Genomic DNA, 13,162 nt, shown 5'->3' with positions numbered 1-13,162 from the left:
TTCTGATCTCTAGTAAGGAGTTTTATAGTCCTCTTCACCCTTTCTATAGCTTTAGGTTTAAGATTTTTTCCTATCTCTTATTATCAAAAATGAAATCCAGAGGTTTATCTCAGTTAACTGATTTTTTAAGTAACACTGGTAAATGGTAATCAGATCACTGGTTGGGAATATTTTATTGTGTTGAAAATAATAGATTTATGTATCATGGTACATTATAAGGCTAGATTCACTTTTTTTTTGTAATTCTTTAAAAAGAAAGGTAGATCCATTGTCATTATATTTGTAAATAATTTATATGTTTGTAAATAACTTGAATACCTTGAATGTCCCATTGTAGATGAATGACTTTCTTTTTATGTTTAGGTAAATACCATGATTTAGAATGCCAACTGATTCAGGAGTTTACTAGTGCTCAAAGAAGAGGTGAAATCTCCAGAATGAGAGAAGTAGCAGCAGTTTTGCTTCATTTTAAGGTAAATAGTAATTAATAAAAACGAAGTTTAGTTTTTAAGATTGTAGAAATTATATAAATTCTGTATAGTATAGTCTCTGATTTTATTATAGTTGTATAACTGTATCACAGTGACAATTTTTATTGTTTTGATATTTGAATATATATTTCACATAAATAATATTAAATTTTAGGTATTATTTTATATTCAAAAATATTGATATTTTGTCAGTTGATTTTTATATAGGTTGACAGAGAAAATCATACTGTCTTCTTGTTTTTAAATAATTTATGTTTTTAGTCAAACATGTAATAGGATGAAAGCAAGAAGATTTAGCTTTAGTGGCGCCTGGGTGGCTCAGTGGGTTAAGCCTCTGCCTTCGCTCTGGTCATGATCTCAGGGTAGGGATCAAGCCCTGCATCAGGCTCTTTGCTCAGCGGGGAGCCTGCTTCCCTCTCTCTCTGCCCACCTCTCTGCCTACTTGTGATCTCTCTCTGTGTCAAATAAATAAATAAAAATCTTTGAAAAAAAAAGATTAAGCTTTAAATTTCTAGTGGAATGTAGGAATCAGAGAGTAGATGGAATGTAACTAGTAAAAGATTTAAATTAAATTCAGAGGATCATATGGTAATACAAAGGAATATTGTCTTCTTGGAATTTGAATTAGGGAAAGAATCCCTGTATGGCATTGTATTTCTACAAAGAAAGTGCTTAAAGAAATAGTGTTTGCTTAGTTTCAGACCACAATGCTATGAAACCAAAGTCAACCACAAGAAAAAATTTGGAAAGACTACAAGTAAATAGAAGGTAAAGAACATCTTACTAAAGAATTAATGGGTCAACCGGGAAATTAAAGAATAATTGAAAAAATTCTTGGACGCAAATGAAAATGAAAACATGACAGTCCAGAACCTTTGGGGTACAGCAAAGGTGGTGCTGGGAGGGAAGTATATAGCAATACAGACTTTCCTCAAGAAGCAAATACATAACCTAATTTTACACCTAAAAGAACTGGAAAAAGAACAGCAAATAAAGCCTAAATCCAACAGGAGAAGGGAAGTAATAAGGATTAGAGCAGAAATAATGATATAGAAATTAAAAAAAAAAAGTAGAACAGATCAACAAAAGTAGGAGCTGGTTCTTTGAAAGAATTAACAACAACAACAACAACGAAAAGAGTGATTATCAGAAAAAAAAAATTGGGGCGCCTGGGTGGCTCAATGGGTTAAGCCGCTACCTTCTGCTCAGGTCATGATCTCAGGGTCCTGGGATCGAGTCCTGCATCGGGCTTTCTGCTCAGCAGGGATCCTGCTTCCTTCTCTGTCTCTGCCTGCCTCTCCATCTACTTGTGATTTCTCTCTGTCAAATAAATACATAAAATCTTTAAAAAAAAGAAAAAAAAAAGAAAAAAAAATTAACAAAAGATAAACCCCTAGCCATACTTACCAAAAACAAAAGAGAAAGGACCCAAATAAATAAAATCATAAATGAAAGAGGAACACTGCAGAAATACAATTATAAGAGAATATTATGAGCAATTATATGCCAACATATAAATTCCTAGAAACAAATAAACCACCAAAACTAAAACACGAAGAAATTGAAAACCTGAACACACCCATAACCGGCAAAAAAAATTGAATCAGTAGTAAAAAATCTCCCAACAGACGAGTCCAGGGCCAGATGGCTTCCTTGGAGAATTCTCTCAAACATTTAAAGAAGAATTACTAGCTGTTTTTCTGAAACTGTTCCAGAAAATAGAAATGAAATGAAAACTTCCAGATCTGTTCTTGAGGCCAGCATTACCTTGATCCAAAAACCAGAAGGTTTTAAAAGAACCCACTAAAAAGGGGAATTACAGACCAATATACAGTCCTGGTGAATGTGGATACAGAATGTGGATGCAGAATGATACTATCTAATTGAATTCGGTAGTACATCAGAAGGATTATTCACTATAACCAAGTGGGATTTATTCCTGGGCTGCAGGGGTGTTCAATATCTACAAATCAATCAGTGTGATACACTGCATTAATATGAAAGAAAGGATAAGTACCGTATGATATTTTCAATAGATGGAGAAAAAGCATTTGACAAAATACAGTATCTTTTCTTGACAAAAATCCTTAAGAAAGTAGGAATAGATGGAACATACCTAAACATAATAAAGCCCATATATAAAATACCCACAGCTACTGTCATACTCAGTGGGGAAAAACTGAGAACTTTTTCTCTAAGGTCAGGAACATGACAGAGATGTGCACTCTTAACCACTATTGTTGAACATAGTACTGGAAGTTCTAGCCTCCACAGTCAGACAACAAAAAGAAAAGGCGTCCGAATTACCAAAGAATTCAAGCTCATGCTTTGCAGATGATATGATACTCCATAGAAAACTGCTGCAGCTGATACAGAAATTCAGCGGTGTCACAGGTAATAAAACCACAAAGAAGTCTGTTGCATTTCTGTGCACCGATATTGAAGCAGCAAAAAGAGAAATCAAGGAATCAATCCCACTTACAGTTGTACCAAGAACCATAAGATACCTAGGAAAAATCTAACCACAGAGGTAAAAGATCTGTACTCTGAAAACTGTAGAACACTTATGAAAGAAATTGAGGAAGACACAAGGAAATGGAAAAACATTCCATGCTCATGGATTAGAAGAATAAGCATTGTTACAATGTCTGTACTATCCAAAGGAATCTGTGCATTCAGTGCAATCCCTGTCAAAATAACACCATCATTTTTCACAAAGCTGGAACAAACAATCCTAAAATTTGTATGGAACCAGGAAAGACCCTGAATAGCCAAAGGAATGTTGAAAAAGAAAACCAAAGCTGGTGGCATCACAATTCTGGACTTCAAGCTGTATTACAAAGCTGCAATCTTCAAGACAGTGTGGTACCAACACAAAAATGGACACAGAGATCAATGGAACAGAATAGAGAACCCAGAAATGGACGTACAACTCTATGGTCAACTAATCTTCAACAAAACAGGAAAGAATATCCAATGGAAAAAAGACATTCTCTTCAACAAATGGTATTGGGAAAATTGGACAGCAAATGCAGAAGAATGAAACTGGATCATTTTCTTGCACCATACACGAATTCAGAATGACTCAAAGACCTAAATGTGAGACAGGAATCCATCAAAATCCTAGAGGAGAACATGGCAGCAACCTCTTTGACTTTAGACACAGCAACTTCTTACTAAACATTTCTGTAGAGGCTGTAGAGGCATGGGAAATAAAAGCAAAAATGATTGGGACTTCATCCAGATAAAAAGCTTCTGCACAGCAAAGGAAACAATCAATAAAACTAAAAGGCAATGTATGGAATAGGAGAAGATATTTGCAAATGACATACCTGATAAAGGGTTAGTGTCCAAAATCTTTAAAGAACTTATCAAACTCAACACTGAAAGAAAACAAAAATCCAGTCAAGAAATGGGCAGAAGACATTTCTCCAGAGAAAACGTACAAATGGCTAGTGGACACATGAAAAATGCTCCACATCACTGAGCATCAGGGACATCAGCATCAAAACCACAATGAGATACCGCCTCACAACAGTCAGAATGGCTAAAATTAAGTCAGGAAACAAGATGTTGGTGAGGATATAGAGAAAGGGACACCGTTAGTGGGAATGCACTGGTGCAGCCACTCTGGAAACAGTACAGAGATTTCTCAAAGAGTTAAAACTAGAACTACCCTATGAATGAGCAATTGCACTTCTAGGTATTTACCCGAAGAATACAAAAACACTGATTCAGAGGGGCCCATGCACCTCAAGGTTGATAGCAACAATGTCCGCAGTAGCCAAAATATGGAAAGAGCCCAGTTTTCATCAACTGATGAATAAAGAAGATGAGGGTGTGTGTGTGTGGGTGTGTGTGTGTGTGTGTATGTATGAATATTACTAAGCCATCAAAAAGAATTAAATCTTGCCATTTTCAGTGATGTGGATGGAACTAGAGGGTATTATGCTAAGCAAAATAAGTCAAGCAGAAAAAGACAAATAGCATATGATTTCACTCATATGTGGAATTTAAGGAACAAAACAGGTGAACATGGGGAAGGGAAGGAAAAACAAGATAAAAACAGAGAGGCAGGCAAACCGTAAGGAATTTTTATTTTTTTTTTAAGATTTTATTTATTTGATAGAGAGAGAATGTACAAGCAGGGGAAGAGGGAGAAGCAGGCTCGCTGCTCAGCAGGAAGCACAACATCAGGCTTGATCCCAGGACCCAGGGATTATGACCTGAGCCGAAGGCAGAACGCTTAACGGACTGAGCCACCCAGGCACCCCAAGAAACTCATGACTATAAGGATTACAGGGTTACTGTAGGGGAGGTGGAGAGAGATGGGGTAAATGGGTGACAGGCATTAAGGAGGGCACTTGTAATGATTACTTGGTGTTATATGTAAGTGATGAATCACTAAATTCTACCACTGAAACTAATAATATGACGTATGTTAACTAACTAAATAAAATCTAAAAGAAAAGAATAAATACATACAAAAATATATATAAAAAACTTTATATTTGTATCTAAGTAGGGAAATAGAAGTAATTTTTTAGACTTTTCATTTAAGTAAAATACCTGTATGAGTATTGAGAATGGCTCTTTAAACAATAGTATACTTTGCATTGCTTACTTGTTTTTAATGTATGAATTGTTAATGAATAAAAATCATTATAGAGAGCTTAATATGACAAATTATTTGTTTAAATATGTTCTGCTAAAATAGATTCAGTTTTAAAAGTAAATTTCCAGAAGGCCAGTTGAGTACAGCTCTGTTCAAATTCTTGTAGGGGAACACAAATGCTTTGAACCCAAGAGAGTAAAGAAGGAAGTACATACATAAGTATACATGTACATACATACAAGGTATACGTATGTACGTATGTAAACCCTTTTTCAAGATTGTGAATCGGTGTGTGGGTGCATGCACACAACATGTTTTAGAGTTGAAGGAGATGGCTAGGTGATCATAGGGCAAAAGACTTTACAGAAATCTTATCTCAGTGTTCTTTCATTCTAAAGTGCTATAAGGATATGAACCAGGTGATCAATTTCAAAGGAAGCAACTGAGAGAAGATACTATGTTATTAGTTTTCTACATTTAATTTTACTTAAGTCCAATAACTATTACTATTGGTGATTCATTAGGACATAGACATAGCTTTATTGCATATAATAATTCTTTTATTGAGATTATTACTATTATGATTATTATTATAGTTAAACCAGAACTGTGATAATGTATTTCTTTCTTCTTCATAGGGTTATTCCCACTGTGTTGATGTTTATATAAAGCAGTGCCAAGAGGTAACATAATAGTACACTTTATTGGATTTTATTTTATTTTATGCTAATCTGTATTTTTAGAACCATTTAAAAACTATATATTCACTATGTAAAATGGCTCTATTTAGGGTGCTTACTTGAGAAATGATATATTTGAAGATGCAGCAATACTCTGTCAACGGGTGAACAAACAAGTTGGAGATATCTTTAGTAATCCAGAAACAGTACTGGCTAAACTTATTCAAAATGTATTTGAAATCAAACTGCAGGTAATTTTAAACATCAACTAAATGGTTCTTAAAGCAATATGTGAATTTTTTTCCTCTGTTTTTAAAGTTTTTTTAAATTTAGTTTATTCATATAATGCCCTTTGGGATAATAATCTGTTTATTCAGTGAAGGGGAAAGGAATGACAATATCATGCTTTTTTAAAAAAATACTGTTCATCAAGAAAAAAGGTACTAATCATAATCACTAAGCATCATCAGAGCACGTTTGAAATTTATTCCAATAGCAGTAGTAGTTGTAACAGGTTATAGAGGGGATAGAGGGGTAGCCTCAGATTTTAATTTTTATTCGGTGCTCACTTTGACCAATAGATGGCATATGTGAAGTTGAGTAAAAATTGCAAGTGCAATCTGTAGAATTTTTTTTTATAATATGTACTAATATTAAAAGAAAAAACACAGTAATTTAATTTACAAACCTGACTCCCATAGCATTATACATTAAAGCAACGTTTCCCAAACTGTGTTTACTAATGGATTAAGCAACACTGATGTGTTTTTTTTTGAAACATAATTCAGGACTTTTCATATGCTTTGAAAGTACTAATGTGTATTGTAATTCTCTGGAAACAGGAGTGTAAAGTACAGCATTTCCCAATTTTAGAGTAGTATCTGTTAATGTCTCAAGGAACACTAGGGTTATATCCAGGCCACAGTTTGGGAAATACTGCTTTTAAGGAATTGACTATATCAATATAACCTCAGGTTTTGCTTTTTAAATGTACTTTATGAGGCAAGATGGGCCAGTTTCAAAAGAAAAGATATTTTGAAATTCTTAATACTTATTCCCAAGAGGGCTATAGATGAACATGTAAATATGAGAAGCATTAAAAATTAAAAACCTTATTTTTTTTATATTGGTATATTTTCCATGCATTGCCTTTACCATTGTATTTTAATCAGAGCAATTAAAGAATGTAGAATAATTTTAGAGAAAAATGTATTTACTTACATGACAAAATGTTGACTTTTTTTTTTCCAGACTTTTGTGAAAGACCAGTTAGAAGAATGCAGGAAGTCTGATGCAGAACAGTATCTCAAAAATCTCTATGATTTATATACAAGGTATACTTTTAATTGCTAGAAAATGGGAAAATAGTAGCAGCTCAGATTTCCTTTCCTTTTTTTTTTTTTAATAGAAAATGAAGTATTCAGGAATTTTTGAGTAATAGATTGTCAGATAGCAGTATACCTTTTAGCATTAAATCTTAGTTATATAGACTACTATTGTACAAAGAGCAGTATTTTTAGCTTGTTAACTTAAGGAATTGGATATTATGCTGTATAGTCATGTACTTTAACTTTTTTTTTACGTTAAGACTCAAAAATTTTGTTTCTGGTTTTAATTGTAAGCTAGTTCACTGTTCTTTCATTCTTTTTTCTCTAAGAGATAGTATAATTACATTTATCTGGCATTTAAAACGTTAGAAATTGAGAAAGTCACAAATTCTTAGCAAATGACAGTTTCAGCCGTAAGTATATATAAAAATTTACCTTGGGCTTTGTAATCGAAAGTGTAATATTTGGAAATACTGTATCAGAAGCTTCTTGTGGAGTTTTCCCCCCAGTCCTTTTGCTGTTCATCAGTGTTATCATTTTGAGAGGAAGGTTTTCAAAATTAATCATAGTCAGGAAGTCCATCCCAAGTATTTATTTGAAAACTTTTATCGTGAGCCTGTCTTTAATAATGTGAAACAAAAAAATTAGAGGAAAGTCTACATGGAAAAAGAAAAAAGAGAATGAAAGAAAGTAGATCTCTCAGTATTCTGACGTAGATACCATATCAGGAATGGCATTAGAACATATTGAAGTCATTCTGCCACTGTTGCCATTTCTAGACTGGTTGGTTGCCTCAGTTTCCTCTCCGAGAAGCAAAATTATCTGTAGTCAGTTTTCTAAACTGCAGTGTTGTTTGTAATACCCTTTCTGCATTACATATAGCCCTGTGCAGCTGCTCTTTGTATCCTAAGTGCCTTTCAAGGTTTAAGAAATGGTGGTTTAACATGTTATTAAAATCACATTGTAAAAATATATATTCCTTAGTATTGTCACTATACCTAAAATATACATTAATCTTTTTTTCCCCCTTTTCCATGAAAAGAACCACAAATCTTTCCAGCAAGTTGATGGAGTTTAACTTAGGTACTGATAAACAGACTTTCTTGTCTAAGCTTATCAAATCCATTTTCATTTCCTATTTGGAGAACTATATTGAGGTGGAGACTGGATATTTGAAAAGCAGAAGTGCTATGATCCTACAGCGCTATTATGACTCAAAAAACCATCAGAAGAGATCCATTGGCACAGGAGGGTAAGTGTTTTTGTTAAATGTTGTAGTTAAAGCTAAAGATTTTAAGAACTTTATTATATTTGGACAAAGTTGTCAAATATTAACAGTCAGTGAGTTTTCTGTGAAGAACTCCTTTAACTCAGCTCATTTACACCATTGATCAAATCCTGTCTCTTGAGCCACGTGTTGAAATGCAACATAATATAATTAAAATGTAAAGCAGAATACCAGCACTATAAAGAGTTCTATAGTCTCCTTTTTTCCCCCCCAGATTGAGTGAATTATTCCAGGTTATTAACTAGGAAATACGTTGTTTCTGTTGTTGCAGGTGTGGGGGAAAAAACAGCAAATAGTTTACAGTTTAGATACCTTGAGCTTTTTGATGATCTGGGGATAAAATTAATATCTTGAAACCTGTAATTATTCACATACTACAAAAAAATGATTTGCTATAGGATTAGTGGTACCTCTTATCCAGATCTCAACCCATTTGATTCTGGAATGAAGCAGAATGACTTAAGCAGACCCATATAATTAGAATATAGAGTACACTCAAATCAGTTTCTTGTTTCCCAGTTGGTCATATACTAAATCATGATCAGGGAGTGGTTATAATTAGGAGTAAGAAGTGACATCTGAAAGGCAGCAGCAAGTAAGGGAAGAGATAAACTAAAGAACAACCATGAGAATTAAAAAAAAAAAAAAAAGTAATAGTTTGGGGTGCCTGGCTGGCTCAGTCAGTGGAGCATGCATCTCTTGACCTCAGGATTCTAAGTTCAAGTCCCATGTTGGGTGTAGAGATTACTTAAAAAAGAAAAAAATCTTTATTTATTTGTTTTTAAAAGATTTTGAGAGCGAGAGAAAGAGCATAAGCAGGGAAAGGATCAGAGGTAAAGAGAGAAGCAGGCTCTCTGCTGAGCAGGGAGCCTGATGCGGGGCTCATTCACAGGACCCTGGGATCATGACCTGAGCTGAAGGCAGATGCTTAACTGAGACACCCAGGCTTCAAAAAAATAAAATCTTTAAAAAAAAAAAAAAAAAATTCATAGTGGTCTAGAGCTAGGTATTCTAGGAGCAAAAGAAATCCAATCTTCTAGAGATACCACCATATAGTAAATGTTCAAAGTAACCCTCAGTCACTAAGAAAAGCTAAATTATGTTTAATATATCTTGTTTTTTAATAATGATAAAGAAATGTGCAATATGCTCAAATGACTAAATGTATTTAAAAAACATGAAATTTTAAAGTTTATTTTAAGCAGGACCGTTAGTTATATTAACTTATTTGGAATAGTCCACTTTATAAGGAAACCAAACAAGAAACTTTTGGCTGTTGAGTCAGAATTATAGAGCAGAGAGAGAATTTAAGGGTCATAACTCCAAATATACTCATTTTTCAGAAGATAATTTTCTGTTTAGAGATTAAGGCTTGAGGCGCCTGGGTGGCTCGGTCGTTAAGCGGCTGCCTTCAGCTTAGGTCATGATCTCAAAATCCAGGGATCAAGCCCGCATCAGGCTTCCTGCTTGGCGGGAAGCCTGCTTCTCTCTTTCCAACTCCCCCTGCTGTGTTCCTTCTCTCACTGTGTCTCTCTCTGTCAAATAAATAAATAAAATATTTTTTTAAAAAGATTAAAAGATGAAGGCTTATTTTACTTTGTAGAACTAATTATTGGAATTAGAACTTCTAGGTCTGGCAATTAGTCCATTTTTTTCTGATGATGTATACTAAGTTGAAGAGTACTTGAAATCTGTGTAAAGTGTTCTCTTTTCATTTGTTGTTATGATGCATTAGTATTCAGGATTTGAAAGAGAAAATTAGACAACGTACCAACTTACCACTGGGGCCAAGTATCGATACTCATGGGGAAACTTTCCTATCTCAAGAAGTGGTGGTTAATCTTTTACAAGAAACCAAACAAGCCTTTGAAAGATGTCATAGGGTAAGAGTAGTTATAAATTTATTTTATTTACATGGTTGTGTTTTTTAATCTTTGCCTTGTTTATAATATATAAATGTGCTCTCTGGTTAGGAATAACTATTTTTTGTAATAAAAAATGATAGAGGGTTTGTTTTGGAGAACAGAATTATTTTAAAATTATTTAGAAGCATATTTTAATATAACTTTAAAGTTGAATATACAAATTTTTCTTCTATAAGCGATATTAAATCAAGATATGAAAGGCAGATTTAGAGCCATCTCATAAAGAAAGAGAGCATTAGGGAAAGAAGGGTGTTTTAAGAACCCAGATAGCAAAGGAAAAGTTGACTCCATTAAAATTTAGAATTTCTGTCCAACAAACACACTTTAACAAAGGAAACAGATAAGTCACAGCCTGTGAGAAGGTATTGTAACCAATATTACTAGCAGAAGATTATGTAAAACAAATAGTGGGAAATAATTGTACAGCATATGCTATGTCCCAATGCTCTTTAGATATCCAATAGCTCAATTCATCATTGTAACAACCTTGTGAGGTTTTTATTCCATTTTACAGATGAAGAAACTGAGATACATACTTCTTAAGCAATAGAATGGAGAGTTGAGGTAGTCTTAATTTTTTTATTTGTATTGATATATATGGGCTATATTTTATATTGATGGACAGTAAATCAGTATAAATTACTCATTTAAATATAAATAAATAGAAAACAAAGACTATTAAATGCCCGTCGGGGTTCTCAGTACATAAAGTAACTATCATCTGAGTCCATTATATGTGGTAGCCAAGAGTGAGGTCTCTGGAATCAGCCAGAGAACGCAAAAGCTGGCTCAACCACTTCTTGTGGCCAATTACCTAATGTCTTTAAAGCTCAGATTCCTTACCTACAAAGAGGAGATAATATATGCAAGTTATTTTGAAAGAAGTTTTGATAAACACATGTAAACAAATACAGAAAATGTAAATTACCAGGAAGATATTCAGTCTCACTAATAGGAAGATGAAACTTAAAATGGGAAAATGACTATCTTATTCTCATTCAGTCTGCAAAAATTAAGTCTGATGATACTAAGTGTTGGTAAGGATGAGGAGCAATAGAAATTTTCTTATGCTACCAGTGGAAGTAAAAATTGGTATAGTTTGGATAGTAACTTGAGAATTCCTTAGAGAAACTCATGGGTCTATATACCATGTCTAACATCATGGCAGCATTGTTTATCATGGTGAAAAATCAGAAGCAAATTGTGTGCCTCGAAAAGAGAATTGATAAATTGACATTGTTCATACACTAGAAAGCTATAGAACAATTTAAATGACTAAACTAGAGTTATATGTATCATATATCTCAAAAATACAGTGTTGAGAGAAAAGAACAAGATGGGGGAAAGATATATTCAGTACAATACCACTATATAAAGTTATTTAAAAAGTAGAAGAATACCTCATATTGTTTAGGGATGTGCACAAGCAAAAACATGATAGATACAGGGTAGTGTTTGCCATGAGGGAGGAGTACCTAAGGGACTTTATTCATATGTAGGACTTCCCTTCCTCCCTCCCCCGCAAAAAGAAAAAAATCTGAAGTACATTTGGAAAAATGTTAATATACAACACATCTAGGTGGATGATGGGTGTATTTGGTAAATTACTGTCTCTAGTTTTCTGAATGCTGGAAATAATGTTAAAATATTTCTAAAGATTATTGAACCTAAAGCTGTCAACATTATATTGTTTGCATCATAGTAACTAGCTCTGTATCATGACCTTTTGTCTGGAAATTAAAAGATGGAAATTCAGTTGGAAGTTCAATGCAATCTGATCCAAGAAACACATGTTTACTTTGTAGCAGCTGATATGTTAGACATTGAGTTTGTAAAAATAAGACATATATATTACTTTTGCATACTGTAGAGAAAGAAGGGAGACATATAAATGATCAGTGCAAAATAGGTACACCTTGCTGGAACCAAAGACAATGCAACCAGCTCTGCCTGGTTAAAGAATTGAGGAAGAGTATTTATTTGAAAAGGTTTCAAAAAGAAGGGAACATTTTAGGCCTGAGTCTTAAAGCTACATAAGTTATCTTCAAGAAGGTGATTCTTGGAGAGAATAGTTCATGTAAAAAGTAGTATGCAAAGATCAGCTGTGCAGCATAAAATGCTTGAAATAAAAATATACATGGGAGAGTAATGAGAAAGGAGGTTGAAAAGATAAATAGACTTTTTGCATACCATGCTTGAAAATTTAGATCTCACCTTGTAGATGATGATGATGCAAGCTTTAAAGGATTATTTAAAAAGGGCAGTGTAATACACAGATTGGTGCTTTTTTTCCTTTTTTTTTTTTAATAACTTTGAGATACCTTTGACATTTAGTAAACTACATTTATTTAAACTGCACAATATGATAACTTTGATAAGTTACGTCTACATTTCTGAAGCTTTAATTTCAGCCAAGATAATGGACAGATCCATCACCCCAAAAAGTTTCCTTTTGTCCTTTTATAAACCCCTTTTCTTCCTTCATTTCTTTCCTCAGAGAACCACTGATCTGCTTTATGTCACTGTAGATTTGTTTTCAAAAGGAGGGTGACATTTGAGGACTGAGTCTTAAAAGCTAAATAGGATATCTTTAAGAGGTTCATTAATTTTCTAGAATTTTTTGTGAATACTATGTTATAATATGTACATGTGTTTCTGGTTTCTTCACTCAGCATGATTTTTTTAGAAATTTATCTGTGTTGTATATGTTACTTAGTATACTCCTTTCTGTTGCTGAGTCTTATTTCCTTTCATGAATATACTACAGTATATCTCCTTACTTATTGATAGACATCTAGATTGATTTCAGTGTTTGACTATTATGAATGAAGTTGC

General features: G+C 33.5%; 1 protein-coding gene across 2 annotated transcripts in view; it reads left to right on the top strand.

The window, feature by feature from the left end:
* The window catches only part of EXOC5 (exocyst complex component 5), a 62,098-nt gene that overhangs the window by 30,993 nt on the left and 17,943 nt on the right, over positions 1-13,162 (top strand). For both annotated transcript variants that reach the window (XM_045069858.1, XM_004738840.3), the window contains exons 7-12: positions 364-473; positions 5,745-5,789; positions 5,897-6,037; positions 7,038-7,120; positions 8,157-8,366; positions 10,138-10,285. In XM_045069858.1, the coding sequence (XP_044925793.1) occupies positions 364-473; positions 5,745-5,789; positions 5,897-6,037; positions 7,038-7,120; positions 8,157-8,366; positions 10,138-10,285 (737 nt within the window). The remainder of the gene's footprint in view (positions 1-363; positions 474-5,744; positions 5,790-5,896; positions 6,038-7,037; positions 7,121-8,156; positions 8,367-10,137; positions 10,286-13,162) is intronic.

The sequence above is a fragment of the Mustela putorius genome, unplaced genomic scaffold (assembly GCF_011764305.1).
Source record: "Mustela putorius furo isolate JIRA1106 unplaced genomic scaffold, ASM1176430v1.1 tig00000129_pilon_pilon_pilon, whole genome shotgun sequence".
Lineage (NCBI taxonomy): Eukaryota > Metazoa > Chordata > Mammalia > Carnivora > Mustelidae > Mustela > Mustela putorius.
This window is presented reverse-complemented; position numbering and strand designations above follow the sequence as displayed.